The sequence below is a fragment of the Polypterus senegalus genome, chromosome 11 (genome assembly GCF_016835505.1).
Source record: "Polypterus senegalus isolate Bchr_013 chromosome 11, ASM1683550v1, whole genome shotgun sequence".
NCBI lineage: Eukaryota > Metazoa > Chordata > Cladistia > Polypteriformes > Polypteridae > Polypterus > Polypterus senegalus.
The window spans coordinates 17,320,947-17,339,639 of NC_053164.1; the positions used below are offsets into that span (position 1 = coordinate 17,320,947).

The 18,693-nt window shown below is 43.3% G+C and overlaps 1 protein-coding gene across 1 annotated transcript in view; it reads left to right on the forward strand.

The window, feature by feature from the left end:
* LOC120538699 (adenosine receptor A2b-like) overlaps positions 1-16,367 on the forward strand; it is a 43,796-nt gene extending 27,429 nt beyond the window's left edge. Inside the window, exon 2 of the mRNA XM_039768100.1 lies at positions 13,577-16,367. Coding sequence (XP_039624034.1) covers positions 13,803-14,897 — 1,095 coding nt within the window. The 5' untranslated portion in view covers positions 13,577-13,802 and the 3' untranslated portion in view covers positions 14,898-16,367. The remainder of the gene's footprint in view (positions 1-13,576) is intronic.
* The last annotated feature ends 2,326 nt before the right edge of the window (positions 16,368-18,693 follow it).

An 18,693-nucleotide genomic window follows, 5' to 3' on the forward strand; every position in this document is an offset into this window, starting at 1 on the left:
TATAGTATATAAAAAACGGCCTTTGCTCAGCGAGCTGTGGACCCATAACACCACAGTCCCCAGTCTGGTCTCCAGGTCTCAATGTACAGGTCTGGGAGTGCTGATGTCTGTCAAAGCAAAGGGGGTGGTGGGGCGCCTATTTACAACTTCGCCTAGGGCAGTAACAATTCTAGAACTGGCACTGGCCACATGAGATTTCAAATAAGTGTTTATCTAGCAACTAGCGGGGATGCCAGGCTGTCAGTCGGGTTGGGAAAAAATAAACAGTTTCCATTTATTATTTGACAATTAATTTATTATTCAATTATTGTTCAAAAGTCAAACTGCTATTATTAACGAATAATGGATTATAGTTGCGATGAATCTTTTAGAGTGCCTTATGATACACAACATTTTTTGTTTTGCAATTAGGAGGAAGAACGTTGTGGGAGATGGCCCAGACACAGACAGGTAGACATGTTTAAAGCACTACCACACATTTATTATACAACTAATATTTACAATAGTGCACACACAACCCCCAAACTCCCCAAAAGTCCAGGCCCTCAAACAATGCCTCTTCTTCCTTCAGGCCACCTCCACTCCTCTCCACCAAGACCTCGTCTCTTGTCCTCCCGACTCCAGCCCCCGAATGGAGGACGGCGGCCCCTTTTATCCTCACCTGGACGAGCTCCAGTTGCCTCCCGACAATCTTCCGGCAGCACTTCCCAGTGTGGCGGAAGTACCTGCTGTGCACCCGGAAGCACTCTGGGTGTGGCGGAAGTGCTGAGGTCCAAGGCCCCTCAGGCATTGGGGCGCCCCCCGGCAGTGACCATGGGCCCCTATAGGGTTGAGCTTCCAAGCTCTGTTCCCGTTGTCCCCCAATCCACCAGGGCAGTCGACCCCTCCATGGTCTGGAGGTGGGCGCCCCAGCCACTCGCCACAACATATACTGTAAATTCTTACCTGATCATACTCCGGAACAGGCGACGTATAGCTGACTGTGTGAAAAGCACGGTTCTTTGAGGTAAACTCCTGTGATTTTAAGTGATTGTCCTTGCTCTTTATTTATGGACATTGCAAATGCAAGCAAGACATACTGGAAATTTAAGTCATTTGAATTGGAAAGGAAGTTCATTGGAAATCATAGGTATACGTGGAATGAAAACATCCTCTCCCTTTCCAGTGCTGGTCAGATTAGTTAGTAACTTCAATTGAAGAAGAAGAGCTGTTATTCACAATTCGAGTTCCATTCCATAATTTTGGAGCATTGAGGTTTCTCAAAATGTATAATTGGACAAGCAATACGTGTGGATTGAGTGTATTTAAAACTTGTGTTGGATAGCTGAAGGCTTTGTCAGAATCTGGAATGATTTTTATTTCATGATCTCATCTGTGGCCACATTTCTCACAACCTTGATATACAATTTTTTTTTTTTTTTTCAAATTAAAATAGAGTTTACTGTTTTAGGGTTTTCCTTAATTTTGTGAGTCATGTTAATGCATTTTCATTTTTTTATCAATCACCAAAACTGTAGCTTTTGGATACTTACTCTTCTTCTCACTTGGTGATTGCGTTGTGATAAACATCAGGACAGACAAATTTTGTTGCTTTTTTGGCAGATGATTCAGCCCAGTATTGTTCATATTTTCCATTTAGGCAGTCATTCTCTCTGCACTTCAATATGCAAAATCTTAACTGTAAGAAAAGATCACCCCACAGCCATTGAAGAACAAATTGTTCCTCCTTATATTCTGTGACTGTCACACAGGGCACCATTGTGGGTGCCACTGGTGACTTACAAATTCAGGTTTCAATCCAGTGACTAATGGGTACCAGTCTGGTGCATGTCTGCACATGGGTTTTCACCAGCATTCCCACAGATATGTCAATTACACTATACGGCCAAATATTTGTGGACACCTGACCATTACACCTATACAAGCTTGTTGGAGATCCTATTCTAAAACCACGGGCAGTAATATTAATAAGGAGTTGCCGGTTCTACGTTATTTTGCACCCTAGGCCAAGCTTATTGGTACACCAACCGACTGTTTGGTAGCAAGCCTGTCCAATATGATCCCTTCCAGGACTGTGACCTCACTTTTTTGGATTCAAGATTTGGATTTTGCTCTATTTAAATTGCCTTCTTGTTACGGGCATTTTCATTTTGCCCTTGTGCTCCACTTGAGCTTCATTGTGATTGGAATACTTTTTTGTGAATCGTGTTTTTTATTTTATAAAGATTTGGTGCTCGCCCTTATTACTAGTCAGGGTTTGGCAGATATATCTAGATGTATCCCGTCTAGTGGGCATTTTTTAGAAGTGCTGTTGGAACTTATTGTGCTGATATGGTATGGCACTCCAATTATGACATTAGTGTTATTCCCCAATTTTAGAGCAATCACATTAGCTGTTGTTAGAGGAGAACATCAGAAATTTGACAAACAAGAGGAGATCATTCAGTCTATCAAGCCTATTTGTTTAGCTAATAGCTAAGCCGTCCCAATATTTCATCTAGATACTTCTTAAAGGCTGTCAAGGTTTCTCCTTTAATGACATAGCTTGGTAGTTTGTTCCAAATTCACACAACTCTTTGGAGTAAAGAAGTGTTTCATGGCTTCATTTCTAAATGCCCTTCCCTTAATTTTGTGCCATGTGGTGTCAGCAGAGTGACTACATAAAGATCAAAGTATGCTTTTCTGGATCCTTGAAGATTAAGGATAATTCTGTGTTGCTGGGGCGTTCTTACATTTGAATATTTTCATTTAAGAACTTAGCTTTTTTGTTTGGATCTTTGATTCTTGGTTGGTGAATTGGATTTGACAGCCAATTATTTTGACTCTTTGTTTTTCTGAGATCAATTATTTATTGAATACTTCCAATACAGTAAAAAAAATATTTTATAAAAGAATCCATACTGTGACAGTAACATCTGTCCCCTTTAAACCTTTGACTTTGTCTTATCTCCTAGTCCTCTGTCAATAAAATATCCAACTGTCTCCTCCTGAGTCAGTACAAAAACAGACCCGGCACAGACAAATCGCTCCGTCTAACTTTCTTGTATAGATTTGCCAGGCCAGTTGTCATTTTTGTGATACAGTGCTTGTTGTAACTCTGGTTGTACTGAACGTATTCAAGGTGTTATGTCTGCCTTGTGTGCAGAACCTGATTTAGTTTATTAAAAGTATTCCTAACCTGTGTATTGTATTTAAAACGACTGTGTTTGTACATGAAGCTATTCCGATATACAGTACATACCAAATATATTAATGGACACTGGCAAAAACAGGTTCACTGTACCAAGGAACTGGTGGTGGATTTTAGGAGGCCCGCGCCCTTCATGGACCCTATGATCATCAGAGGTGACTGTGCAGAGGGTACAGACCTATAAATACCTGGGAGTGCAGCTGGATGATAAACTGGACTGGACTGCCAATACTGATGCTCTGTGTAAGAGAGGACAGAGCCGACTATACTTCCTTAGAAGATTGGCGTCCTTCAACATCTGCAATAAGATGCTACAGATGTTCTATCAGATGGTTGTGGCGAGCGCCCTCTTCTACGCAGTGGTGTGCTGGGGAGGCAGAATAAAGAAGAGGGATGCCTCACGCCTGAACAAACTGGTGAGGAAGGCAGTTTCTATTGTAGGCACAGAGCTGGACAGTTTGACATCCGTGGCAGAGCGACGGGCGCAGAGCAGACTCCTGTCAATCATGGAGAATCCACTGCCATCCACTGAACAGGATCATCTCCAGACAGAGGAGCAGCTTCATCACAGACTGCTGACACCATCCTGCTCAACTGACAGACTGAGGAGACCCCGCACTAAGTGACTCTTCAATTCCACCCGGGGGGGTAAACATTAATATTATACAAAGTTATTGTCTGTTATACCTGCATTGTTATCACTCTTTAATTTAATATTGTTCTTTATCAGTATGCTGCTGCTGGAGTATATAAATTTACCCTTGGGATTGATAAAGTATCTATCTATCTATCTATCTATCTATCTATCTATCTATCTATCTTATTATTTAGTATCTCTTATCTATCTATCTATCTATCTATCTATCTATCTATCTATCTATCTATCTATCTATCTATCTATCTATCTTATTATTTAGTATCTCTTATCTATCTATCTATCTATCTATCTATCTATCTATCTATCTATCTATCTATCTATCTATCTATCTTTAAGGACAATGCAGAGAAGCATCCCCATAGCCTAATGCTGCCTTCATTATTATGCTTGGCGGTGGGGAAGGCGTGTTTTTGATAATCTGCAGTGTTCAAACATGGCACTTGGTCTAATGGACAAAGAGCTCAATATCGGTCTCATTAGACCACGGAAACTTCATCCAGGCCAGCCAGTGTTTCTAGCTGTGATGGTAAAAATATTGATTTGGTGGTATGTTTCTTTTGTGTGGTTCTATCACCTTTTGTTCTCTAAAGGTGGGTGGGCTTACTCTTCAATGCCCTCAAAACCTCCGGCAGGGACATCCTTAGGCATACGCGAACTACGCATCTACGTAGGGCCCCAAACCGTGACTTACAATTTTTTTTTTTCATGCCCCTGGCACTGCAGCCATCTGTGCCAGTCTCTCACGTCGTGTGTCACGATACCCTCCTCATCCTAAATTTTATCGCTCTTTTCTGGATGTTTTATTAGAACACCTTCCTGAGCTTTGGGGGGGGGCTCTGCCCCCCTGGACCCCACCCATCTGGGGCCTGCACATTTCTGAACCACGTAGGGCCCCCAAACTGCTAAGAACGGCCCTGCCTTGGGGTTTGTAGGCAACATCAGTCCTGGGGGGCCGCAGTGGCTGCAGGATTTCGTTCCAACCCACTTGCTTAATTAGAAACGATCCTTAATCCTTGCCGATAGATAGATAGATAGATAGATAGATAGATAGATAGATAGATAGATAGATAGATAGATAGATAGATAGATACTTTATTCATCCCAAGGGGAAATTCACATACTCCAGCAGCAGCATACTGATAAAGAACAATATTAAATTAAAGAGTGATAACAATGCAGGTATAACAGACAGTAACTTTGTATAATGTTAACATTAACAATCTCATTTCATTTTATGGCTTGTTAGTCTGTTAGTCTGCAATGTCAGGTTCTTATATCATGAATTTATTTCCTTTCCAAAGATATCATCTAAATGATTTGAAGCCTAAAACAGATCATTTTGACTGCGACACATTTTTCTCTTAAGTGTTTTATTAAACTGATTAGTGTGTGAAGAATCCACAGAGGTGTAAATGGAAACAAGTTAGATGGAGAACTGCTGGCTCCTTTGTCATTTGCATCTTCTTGTTAATAAGGAGCCATTAAAAACAGAGAATGCAGCTGTTTATGACTTAAATTAACATTTAAGGGTAAGGAACCTTAACAAGCGAGACCGCTGAATGTCACTTGAGCAATAAGTGCTTCTTCAGCAATCTTTGACCTCTCATTAAGAAACAGGGTTGGAACAAAAACCTGCAGTGGCTGTGAGCATCCAGGACCGCCGACATTGCCTATCCCTGATCTTAAGGGAACATCCGTGATTCTCTGGGCTGTATTACAGAACCGTTAATTGGATTTTCGCTGCCATTGTGCTGAAACGTTTTGCAGGACCTAGTAACCTTGCTCTCCCATTTGTCTTCTGCCAAGATGTCCTGTGTGGTTTTTCCTCATTGCCACTCTCCCATAAAGCTGTGACTGGTGAAGCAGACGTGGTCTGTGCAGTCTCTGCAATCTTAGACACTGTAGCTTGTAACTCCTTCAGCATCCTCAGTGTCCTCTTCATGGCCTCCCTCACTCATCTTCTTCAGTTTTTGCAGATTTACAGCTCTGACACACTTTTTCCATTTCTTCATGATTGGTTTGACTGGATATTCAGCGACGTAGATGTTTTCTTGAGTCCATCCCCTGACTTGTGCTTTTCATCGAGTTGCTTGGTGTGTTCTTTTGTCTTTATTGTGTAGCTTAGTCCACCAAAAGTTGTGCCTTTTTGATCTATCAGGTGCATTTTGACTTCAGTCAATTGAAACATCAGACAGGTGACCTCCACTGAACTATTTCTGTGACTTCTAAAGCCAACTGACTGTGCCAGTGAGGATTTAGGGGTGTCAAATAAAAGGGGATGAACACTTATAGGATTTTGTGTTTTATATTTGTAATTCATTAAGATCACTTTGCAGAGTTCTGTTGTCACTTTGAAATTAAAGTTATTCAGTCAAAAAAGCCAAATTACATCCACTGTGATAAAATGCTATATAGCAATAAAATGCGAACATTTCTAAAGGGGTCCTTCCTGCATGGAGTTTGCATGTTCTACCCACGTCGTCTCCCAATGTCCAAAGACATGCAGTTTAGGTGAATTGATGAAGCTAAACTGACCCGTGTGTGTGTGTGTGTGTGTGAGAGTTTTTACCATGTGATGGACTGGCGCCCTGCCCAGGGTTTCTTCCTTCTTACACCCTATGCTAGCTGGGATAGGATCCAGCACCCCTACCCACGACCCAGCCATCCATCCATTATCCAACCTGCTATGTCCTAACTACAGGGTCACGGGGGTCTGCTGGAGCCAATCCCAGCCAACATAGGGCGCAAGGCAGGAAACAAACCCCAGGCAGGGTGCCAACCCACCACAGGGCACACACACACTAGGGACAATTTAGGATCGCCAATGTACCTAACCAGCATGTCTTTGGACTGTGGGAGGAAACCCATGCAGACTCGGGGAGAACATGCAAACACCACACAGGGAGGACCCGGGAAGTGAACCTCAGGTCTCCTAACTGCGAGGCAGCAGCGCTACCCACTGCGCCACCATGCCGCCTCCCCCCACGACCCATAAGTGGGTTAGAAAATGACAAACTTCCAGAGGGGTGAATACTTTTTATAGGTACTGTAAATAAAAAGCTGACTTTAACGCCGGGTGATGCTGATGTTTCCAGTCAATGCATTTTATTACGAACATTTTTCCATTCTTGGCCTTTGTTTGGAACACAGTCACAAGTAAAACAACATTACGTGAGAGACAGTAAAAGGCTGGGAAAAACCCCTCCTTGTGTACCGAGGTCTGGGCTTTGCTCGGAAGCTGCCACTGGCTCTTTGCCCTGTGGTTACCTTTGCTGCCAGCTCTTTGTTCCCATTTTAGAGGATGACTGAGCAGCAACAGCACAGCCACTGTCTGGGTACACCTGCTTACGCACAGAACGGGCGCTGTCTGCACCCCATGGTTCCTGGTTAACAAGACTGAACAAACGAGCCACCTATTTAAAGCACAGCCCAACACAAGTAACTATGGCAGCGTCAAACGGTGCCAAAATATTGACACTGCCTTGACACTCATTGTGCCGCCATTCTGCATGGCTGGAGAAGAGCGATGCCTTCAAAAAAAAAAAGGAAGAAGAAAAAAAGAATAATACCTGTGTTAAGGACACTGCAGTTCTCTTTGTTGTCAGCCACCTGGGTTGAGCTTACAGCATACATGATGAATCCAAAACTTCAGGAACAGGTTGCAATCTGGGATGCCTGCTGTGTGGAGTCTGAATGCTCTCCCCATGTGTGACTCGTCTAACGCTTTGAAGGGAAGCCATTAGATAAATGTGCCCAGTGTGAGTCACAATGTCCTGCCACATGCTGGTGTTCTATCCAGAATCCATTAATGCCATTGGATATTATGATATCGAGATACGCTCCAGCTACTCACAACCCTGCGCTGGAAAAGGTGGAGACATAACATGAATGGATGGATGGATGGATGGACTTTTAATCAGTAATCGAAAAACACTAATTATATATACTAAAATATCACGAAGGGAGGAATAAAGGGCGAAATCATGAATGTACAAAATGAACACAAGCCATTCTATGTCACAGGGCCTGACTACACCCTGGTCTTTGCTTATTTTTATTTGGTAGGGAGCCTCACCTTCTTGTCCACTTCAAAGTGCATATACAGTGCATCCGGAAAGTATTCACAGCGCATCACTTTTTCCACATTTTGTTACGTTACAGCCTTATTCCAAAATGGATTAAATTCATTTGTTTCCTCAGAATTCTACACACAACACCCCATAATGACAACGTGAAAAACGTTTACTGTAGGTTTTTGCAAATTTATTAAAAATAAAACAACTGAGAAATCCTATGTACATAAGTATAACACAGCCTTTGCTCAATACTTTGTCGATCTACCTTTGGCAGCAATTCCAGCCTCAAGTCTTTTTGAATATGATGCCACAAGCTTGGCACACCTATCCTTGGCCAGTTTCGCCCATTCCTCTTTGCAGCACCTCTGAAGCTCCATCAGGTTGGACAGGGAGCGTCGGTGCACAGCCATTTTAAGATCTCTCCAGAGATGTTCAATCAGATTCAAGTCTGGGCTCTGGCTGGGCCACTCAAGGACATTCACAGAGTTGTCCTGAAGCCACTCCTTTGATATCTTGGCTGTGTGCTTAGGGTCGTTGTCCTGCTGAAAGATGAACCGTCACCCCAGTCTGAGGTCAAGAGCGCTCTGGAGCAGGTTTTCATCCAGGATGTCTCTGTACATTGCTGCAGTCATCTTTCCCTTTATCCTGACTAGTCTCCCAGTTCCTGCCGCTAAAAAACATCCCCACAGCATGATGCTGCCACCACAATGCCTTACTGTAGGGATGGTATTGGCCTGGTGATGAGCGGTGCCTGGTGTCCTCCAAACGTGACGCCTGGCATTCACACCAAAGAGTTCAATCTTTGTCTCATCAGACCAGAGAAGTTTGTTTCTCATGGTCTGAGAGTCCTTCAGGTGCCTTTTGGCAAACTCCAGGTGGGCTGCCATGTGCCTTTTACTAAGGAGTGGCTTCCGTCTGGCCACTCTAACATACAGGCCTGATTGGTGGATTGCTGCAGAGATGGTTGTCCTTCTGGAAGGTTCTCCTCTCTCCACAGAGGACCTCTGGAGCTCTGACAGAGTGACCATCAGGTTCTTGGTCACCTCCCTCCCCTCCTTCTGCCCCAATCGCTCAGTTTAGATGGCTGGCCAGCTCTAAGAAGAGTCCTGGTGGTTTCAAACTTCTTCAACTTACGGATGATGGAGACCACTGTGCTCATTGGGACCTTCAAAGCAGCAGACATTTTTCTGTAACCTTCCCCAGATTTGTGCCTTGAGACAATCCTGTCTTGGAGGTCTACAGACAATTCCTTGGACTTCATGCTTGGTTTGTGCTCTGACCTGAACTGTCACCTGTGGGACCTTCTATAGACAGGTATGTGCCTTTCCAAATCAGGTCCAATCAACTGAATTGACCACAGGTGGACTCCAATGAAGCTGCAGAAACATCTCAAGGATGATCAGGGGAAACAGGATGCACCAGAGCTCAGTTTGGAGCTTCATGGCAAAGGCTGTGAATACTTATGTACATGTGCTTTCTCAGTTTTTTTATTTTTAATAAATTTGCAAAAACCTACAGTAAACTTTTTTCACGTTGTCATTATGGGGTGTTGTGTGTAGAATTCTGAGGAAACAAATGAATTTAATCCATTTTGGAATAAGGCTGTAACGTAACAAAATGTGGAAAAAGTGATGCGCTGTGAATACTTTCCGGATGCACTGTACGTAAGTAAGAACATAAGAAATATGACAAACGAGGTCATTCAGTAGACTAACTGTAGCTAAACAATCCCCCCAAACACTTGCCTCACCTTCTCTACTCCTCTCCAACATATTTAGTTTATATAGCGCCTTTCTACAGTCCAAAGCTTCTCAAAGTGCTGTTCAACCTACAGTATAATGCAGCGAATTACATTTAAATATTTCCTTTTACTTGCAGCACAGGCATGTGAAATGACTTCTACATGGTGTAAAAGCTAGCCCGGCCACAGACAGACATGACAATGCAGTGTCCACCACACACACGTTTATTTTACACAAATATATACAACTATTTACAGTTCACAGTCCTCGGTTTTCTCTTGGCCGCCTCCACTCCTGCCACGCAAGCTCTGTCCGTCTTCCCTGATTGGAGTGAGGCGGACCCTATTTTCTCATCCTGGATGTGCTCCAGGTGCCTGACAATGTACTTTTGGCAGCACTCCCCAGTGTGGCGGAAGTGCTGCCCTTGCACCCGGGAACACTCCGGGCATAAACCATCCCTGGTCTGTCAGCACCTCCTGGTGTCCTGGAAGTGCTGTCCTCCAGGAAGCAAGGACCGGCCGAGTGCCCAGGGAAAAGAAGCGCCACTCTCCCGGTTCCTCCTTCCTCCAGGCATCCTGGAGAGGCAGGGTTCCTGCCCATCTATCACAAGGGGTCAGAACCAGCTGCTGTGAAGATCACAATGCACTGCATTAGACAATCTGGCTGATATGCTGCGTTCACATACTCTTGGACCAATCGGAGCACCAACTTGTGATGTTTCACCTTTTCACTTCACCACGTTCATGCGGGCTTGTGGTCAGACTATCTGAAAAACTGCATATGGCCTATGGAAAGATAAACAGCATTTTTTGTGGGAATGGAAGAGTAAAATACATGCATTAAATCTGTTATCAATTTGCTCCAAATGAATTCCATCCAAAAATGGCATTTATGGCTGACCAAGTTAAATGTTTTATTTTAAACAATCGACTGAGGTGAAAGATCAGTGTTATGTCACAACTTGAATAATTTGGGTAGCTATGTTTTGCCCAAATTGTAGTTTGATAGATAGATAGATAGATAGATACTTTATTAATCCCAAGGGGAAATTCACATAATCCAGCAGCAGTATACTGATACAAAGAAACAATATTAAATTAAATAGTAATAAAAATGAAAAGAATTAAAATAAAATTAATGTTCGCATTTACTCCCCTGGGTGGAATTGAAGAGTCGCATAGTGTGGGGTCTCCTCACTCTGTCAGTGGAGCAGGACGGTGACAAAAGTCTGTCACTGAAGCTGCTCCTCTGCCTGGAGATGACACTGTTCAGTGGATGCAGTGGATTCTTCATGATTGACAGGAGTTTGCTTAATGCCCGTCGCTCTGCCACAGATGTTAAACTGTCCAACTTTAATCCTACAATGGAGCCTGCCTTCTTAACAAGTTTGTCCAGGCGTGAGGCGTCTTTCATCTTTATGCTGCCACCCCAGCACACCACCACGTAGAAGAGGGCACTCGCCACAACCGTCTGGTAGAACATCTGCAGGATCTTACTGCAGATGTTGAAGGATGCCAACCTTTTCAGAAAGTAAAGTCTGCTTTGACCTTTCTTACATAGAGCATCAGTGTTGGCAGTCCAGTCCAATTTGTCATCCGGCTGCACTCCCAGATATTTAAAGGTCTGCACCCTCTGCACAGTCACCTCTGATGATCACAGGGTCCAGGAGGAGCCTGGGCCTCCTAAAATCCACCACCAGCTCCTTGGTCTTGCTGGTGTTAAGGTGTAAGTGGTTTGAGTCGCACCATTTAACAAAGTCTTTGATTAACTTTCTGTACTCCTCCTCCTGCCCACTCCTGATGCAGCCCACAATAGTAGTGTCATCAGCGAACTTTTGCACGTGGCAGGACTCCGAGTCATATTGGAAGTCTAATGTATATAGATTGAACAGGACCGGAGAAAGTACAGTCCCCTGCGGTGCCCCTGTATGTCAGACCTGCAGTTCCCAAGACGCACATATTGAGGTCTGTCTGTAAGATAGTCCACAATCCATGCCACAAGTTGTGAATCTACTCCCATCTCAGTCAGCTTATCCCTAAGGAGCAGAGGTTGGATGGTGTTGAAGGCGCTAGAGAAGTCCAAAAACATAATTCTTACAGCACCACTGCCTCTGTCCAGGTGGGAGAGGGATCGATGAAGCATATAGATGATGGCATCCTCCGCTCCCACCTTCTCCTGGTATGCGAACTGCACGTGGTATTTCCGACTTGGCAATTTGGATTGATCGTCTGTCTGCGAGCACGTAAACACAGCAATATTACAGGCGCAAATGTTTATCCATCTTTCTTCTAAAGCAAGTGACAGGGAGCAGTGTTTGAGTGCAGCCCTGGACAGGTGATGTGCATGCATAGTATGTCACCTTAAAGTGGCATTTCCACTTAATTTGAATTGTTTGGGATGTGGGAAGGAAATCAGAGTACAGTGGTATCAGAGTATAATTTGTTCCAAAACTCTGGTCGTAACCTCATTTGGTCGTGAACCGAAGTAATTTCCCCCTTAGGATTGTATGTAAATACGATTAATCCGTTCCAGACCGTACGAACTGTATGTAAAAGAGAAGAGCGACTAGGATGATTCCAGGGCTACAGGGAATGAGTTTATGAGGAAAGATTAAAAGAGCCGAGCCTTTTTAGTTTAAAACAAAGAAGATTTAGAGGTGACCTGATTGAAGTGTTTAAAATCATGAGGTAATAAGTCCAGTGGATCGAAACATTGACTTTAAAATGAGTTCATCAAGAACACGTGGACACAGTTAGAAACTTGTTAAGGGTAAATTTCACACAAACATTAAGAAGTTTTTCTTTACACAAAGAACGATAGACACTTGGAATAAGCGACCAAGTAGTGTGGTAGACAGTAAGATGTTAGGGACTTTCAAAACTCGACTTGATGTTTTTTTGGAAGAAATAAGTGGATAGGACTGGCAAGCTTTGTTGGGATAAATGTCCTGTTCTCGTCTTGAGTGTTCTAATGTTCATGCAGAACAAAAAAAAATTAATGATATAATGGAACATAATGGTAACTTGTTCTCTAAAACCGCAAACAATGTGAAAAATGTCCATTGAAAAGAAAAACAAATTCTCACATAAAAATGCATGGATTTTTTGGGGGTAAATTACTGCAAATAGTTATTTCCAGAATACTCAGTGAATAAGATAAGCAGGTAAAAGGCATTCCCATCAGGTCACACATCACCTCTGATTTGGAGTAAAATGAACTGGCCTCGTGCCCACTATTGTCAGTGTAAGCTCTGGCCTTCCGCCCACTGAATTGAATTAAGAAATGTATGTATTATGGACTGGCATCTTGCTCTGTCCAGGTTTGCTCCCTGCCTTGCACCCTATGCCTGCAAAGAGGGATTCAGCCCATGTTGATCCTGCATTGGATAAAGTGGGAGTGTACAATGAATAAATAAAGAAATGAAGACCTCTGTGAAAGAAATAGCCGGACACACAATGAAAGTTTGGGGCAGCCACCCGTATAGTTTCCCTGGCTGCAAAAGGCTTAAATTCGTGTACAATGTGTACAGGCTAGAGTCTAAAACAGAACTGCTCAAGTATGGAGGGCTCTTAAGGCGGTTCAAGGGAGGCTCTGTCATCGGGGCTGAACCGGAAGTGATGTCCTCGGGGGCCGGGACAGGAAGTGACGTCTGTTGTCGGACTGTAATCAGAGACAGGCAGGATTTCTCGTGTGTGATCTGTGGATAGAAAAGAGAGAGATATAGTGCAACTCGCCGCCCCCTGTCCTGCCGTGGAATTGGCATCTTCTGGTCCCTTTGTTGACTCCCAAACACACGTGGGTGACACCTAAAAGCAAATAGCTGAATCAAAAAAATGTCTGATGCTGCCTAGCCACTAGAGGGCAGTGATTCTCACTTTTTTACTCGTGTTTTTTTTTTTCTCCTCCACAGGTTGAAGAAACCCAAATGCAAGAAAACAACTGGCTGTGATGCATGAGTTCTGGGAGTGGAGTAGAGTAGTGACATGGGAAGTGTAGTATGGAGAAGAAAGCAGTGATTTCCTGAGACAAGGATGGCCAGAAGTGAAGAGAGAAAGTTTGAGAAAATTTGGGAAGAGAATAAAAACTGAGGCCCATGTGAAGTGAAGCAGCTACTTGTCAGAAGGAAATAATGAGCAATGGTCCCCACAAGTAACAGTTGCTTGTGGAAGAGGAACTGGACCAATGACAGCTGTCCAAGCTTGTGCAGTATCCCCGCCAATATGGATATTCCCTACATTACGGTCGAGGTGCTCATTGCTGTGCTGGCCTTGTTCAGTAATGGTTTAGTGTGTGGCTCGGTCCTGAGGTCTGGAAAGCTCCGCACAGTCACAAACAGCTTCCTGGTGAGCCTGGCAGTAGCGGACATACTGGTGGGAGTCGTGGTGGTACCAAGTGCCATCCTTTCTGATCTTGGGATACCTCTGAGGACCTCTCCAATCTGTGTACCCATGACCTGCTCCTTGCTGGTCCTCACACAGGCTTCCATCTTCGGTCTGCTGCTGATCTCCGTGGAAAGATTCATCGCAGTCATGCAACCGCTCAGTTACAATGTCTTCTTGCGGCCTGCCAGGGTATGTCAGATGATTTGTGGCTCCTGGGTGCTAGCGTTTGCGGTGGGACTGGTTCCAATGATGGGATGGAACAAGAAGCCAAAATGTGACAGTACCCCCTGCATGTTCAAACAGGTCATCAAGGATACTTACATAGTCTACTTCAACTTTCTGTGCTTCATACTGGTGCCACTTCTCATCATGCTGGTGCTGTATGGGCAGATATTCTGGGAGGCCCGCCAGCAAATCAGGCGCTGGGCTGTGAAAAGTCCAGAAGTAGCACCTGAGTGCAGGGATAAGCTGCGCCCTGTGACGCTGAGGAAGGAGGTGCGCACAGCGTTTTCTCTGGGGCTGCTCATCTTGGCATTCTGCATCTGCTGGCTGCCCCTTTATGCTATTAACTGCTATGAGCTCTTTACAGACTGCTACACAGTGCCAGGCTACATAACTAAGATTGCCATAATCCTGTCACATGCCAACTCTGTAGTCAACCCAGCACTCTATGTGTTTCGGCTGCGCAGCTTCCGCTTTGCCCTGCGCCGTGCCTTGGGGTGTCCACCAGGGCAGTCACGGCCTCCCAAAGATTACTGGTGTGCCCCACAGTGCCCTCAGCCAGTTAAGAAAAATAAGGACCATGGCACCCTGGGCAAAGAGATGAACACTTTCTTGCCTGGAATTTAACTGGAAGAACAAATTGGGTGGGGTTCTTGAAGAGATGGTGGACATGTGGAGAAGTGGGCTTGTTTTAATTAAGTCTTTGTTTGTAAAGCTTTCCTTATTATGCCATGCCTAAGTCTGTCCCGGCTGATAAAATCCCTGGATGGGAAGCCAGTAGGCCTGGGTAAAAATATTGATTTTCTGATTGTTATTTTTTTGTTTAAAGTATCAATTCTTAAAGTTTTAAGGTCAATCGCATGAATCTCTATCCTCTTCAATTATTAAGTCTAGATTTTTGCTAATTTTCGTTTTTGCTATTTGATCCAGTAGATGGTACTAATGTGCCTGTTATGTCTTTCTAAGGAAAAAGCACTTTACTGTCTTGCATAAATTGGTGTGTCCTCTTTAACTGAAATCAGCGTCTTCAACACTTAAATCAGATATGTGGACAGCTGAACATCCAGGGCAGGAGATTCCTACGTGACAATCATACATTAAAAATGAACGGGCACCTGTGGCGGACATGTTTTACAAACCTCACTGCCTATATACAGAGCTGCTGAGATGATTCACTGGTGTTTCAAAAACCTTTCTAGCATTTACAATGTGCAATCACAAGTTTGTGTGTTGTCAACTCCAATAAACGTTGCTTCTCTTTAAGCATGTGGTTAGTTAGCTGTACTGCTGTGGTGGAAAAAGTTTGTAACAAACCTCACCTGACAAAGCAAGCGGGCAGTTGCTGGAATTTTCACAGCAGCATGCAAAAGTGAGTGAGTGAGTGAGTGAGTGAGTGAGTGTGCAAAGCAGCCGACTTGAAGTAGCTCCATAACAGCTGCTTCTCAGTCACTATGGCCGTTTCTCTTTTATGTTCCACTCATTCAGCGCTGTTGTCAAGAAGCAACAGCTCTAGATCCTCACTTTAAAATGCTTGGACTGCGAGGACACATCTTTGAGACTTATTAATGTGACTGCTACAAGTGAGCAAAAGAATTCTAAAAAGACACAAGTCTTCCTGCTGTATCTTTAATTTTGAATAATTCAAGATTATTTTACATGTCCAATAGGGGAATACATTTGGATAACAGTTTAGTTCAAGGGTGTCGACGTGGAGATTCATAACACACAATTAGGTTATTGAATAACATTTATTATTTAAGAAGCAATATTTAATTGTTTTATAATAATATTATTTGAAGATGATACAGATGTTTTATAAAGTAGTGTCATTGCATTGTATTAAAACAAGGAGCTGCCCCATAATATGTGTGGACTCTGATGTGCAGAATCCATTGTTAGTTAAATTATGGTGAATTCTGAATGAGTGCAATGCTGTGAAAAAGATTTTGTGTGTTTTTATTTATTTTTTATTTTTTTAAGAGCAATAAGATTTTGTTCCACATCTTGCAAATGCCGATGTTAACTGTTCGTTACTAATCATGTATTGCTTTTTAAATGTCATTCCATGCTTATGCACATGCTGTGAAGTCACTTGAAATAAAGTGTTACTGAAATTTCTCACATTATATTCATGTTCTTTATCCATGGTTAAGTAATCTCTAAAAAAAAGCCAGCACTTCAAATATATCAGTGCATGCTAATTGAGACACGATAAAATCAATATTGAATCGAATTGGGAGATCAGTGCTGATACCCAGCCCTACTGTAGAAGCCAGTCTGTCATAAACTGTTCTCATATATAAATAGTTATGTGTGAAGAGCATTGTGGGTGAGAAAATACCTCACCACAGGGGCAAGATGCAAACACTAAGATGAACTTATGAATTGTGGCAAGCGGGACACCCGGAAGGACCAGAGGAGGGATTGCGCCTTACTCTACTCTGTAGACTGATGGACCCTGTTCTCCGGTCATCGCCGCCTTTATAAAAGGTAAGCTCTTTCTCACTCACCTATTCTACCTCAGCTTCACAGCACTACCAAACGCCAAGGTTGGAAACAGTTTCCATCTTTGCACTTCCCGCAGTACAGTAGCTCTTAAAACAAAACACAAGAGACACACACGTATTATGGAACAGAGACACTCAAACAGAGCCTAAAAAATCACTAACTGAAGAGTTAATCTGAAATCGGGCTTCCTTAAGCCACTGCGATCCCCCAAACCCAATCAAAGTGAGTCTGTTCATCATCCTGCAGACACCTGGTCAGGACACCAGCTTTAAACTTAGGCAAGGTTATCTATATGCATTCATGTGTGTGGAAAAAGCTGTGCAGGCTAGAAACGGCTTGGACATACACGTATTGCCTGTAGGTAATCAGTACATTGTAGATTAAATACTAAAATTTCAATTGACAAAACCGTTATTATTGTCGGGGGACACATGCTCTACAACAGCAAGTGCTGCTCCACATTTCTTCTTTCAGCCTGCAATCCCGACTGTAAGGCACTGTGAGGTCCGTGGTGTCAAATTGTGTGCACCCTTTGCTTCTGTGAAAAAAATGGCTACTAACAAGCAAATAATTAGTGAAAGCAATCCCTCAAATGGAAGATAAAGTGCCCTCTTCTACACGGTGGTGTGCTGGGGAGGCAGCATAAAGATGAAGGACGCCTCACGCCTGGACAAACTGGTAAGGAAGGCAGGCTCTATTGTAGGCACGGAGCTGGACAGTTTGACATCCGTGGCAGAGCGATGGGCGCGGAGCAGACTCCTGTCAATCATGGAGAATCCACTGCATCCACTGAACAGGATCATCTCCAGACAGAGGAGCAGCTTCAGCAACAGACTGCTGACACCATCCTGCTCCACTGACAGACTGAGGAGACACCACACTATGCGACTCTTCAGTTCCACCCTGGGGGGGTAAATGTTAATGAAGGTATAACTGCTATACCTTCATTGTTATCACTCTTTAGTTTAATATTGTTCTTTGTCAGTATGCTGCTGCTGGAGTATGTGAATTTCCCCTTGGGATTAATAAAGTATCTATCTATCTATCTATCTATCTATCTATCTATCTATCTATCTATCTATCTATCTATCTATCTATCTATCTATCTGTCTGTCTCTTAATGAGAAAATAAAAATCTTAGATCTTTCGAAATGTGGTATGTCTCTTGCCAAAGTCATTACTCCATAAACATACAGTATAACGACTATTTGCATAGCATTTAATAATAACAGTAATTCTTTCCATTTATATAGCACTTTTCTCACTACGCAAAGCGCTTTACACAGTGAATGGAAAGCCACTTTAACCACCACTATTGTGCAGCATCCACCTGAATGATGTGACAGCAGCCATTTTTGCATCAGCATGCTGTCCACGCATGTTAGGATTTAGAAGTGATGAGAGAGAGAGACAGCCAATTAGAAACAGAGGATGATTGGGGGCCAAAATGACCAGGCCATGGTGGGCAATTTAGCCAGGACATTGGGAAACACCCTACTCTTTACAAAGGATGCCTAGAGATCTTTTATGATCACAGACAGTCAGGACCTTAGCTTTATGTCTCTCCTGAAGGGTGGTGCCATTTTTACAGCAAAGTATCCCCTTCACTGCACTGGGGCATTGAGATTCACACACAGTCCACAACATAAGAACACCCTGCTGACCTCACCAACACCTCTTCAAGCAAACAACCCAAGATCTTCTAGAATGATCTTCCGTCCAAGTACGGCCTGGGCCTGAACAAGTTTAGCTTCAGGTAAGTGACCTCTTCTGAAGTGCACGTGCCATTTACATTGTACAGAGTTTTAGGTATTATAAGCAATCTAGAGATGAATTAACGCGTACGAGAAGATGTGCGTAAGTTACATTTAAACATTTGACCATCTACTTGTTTTTGTATCTGCGGTGGTCCTGG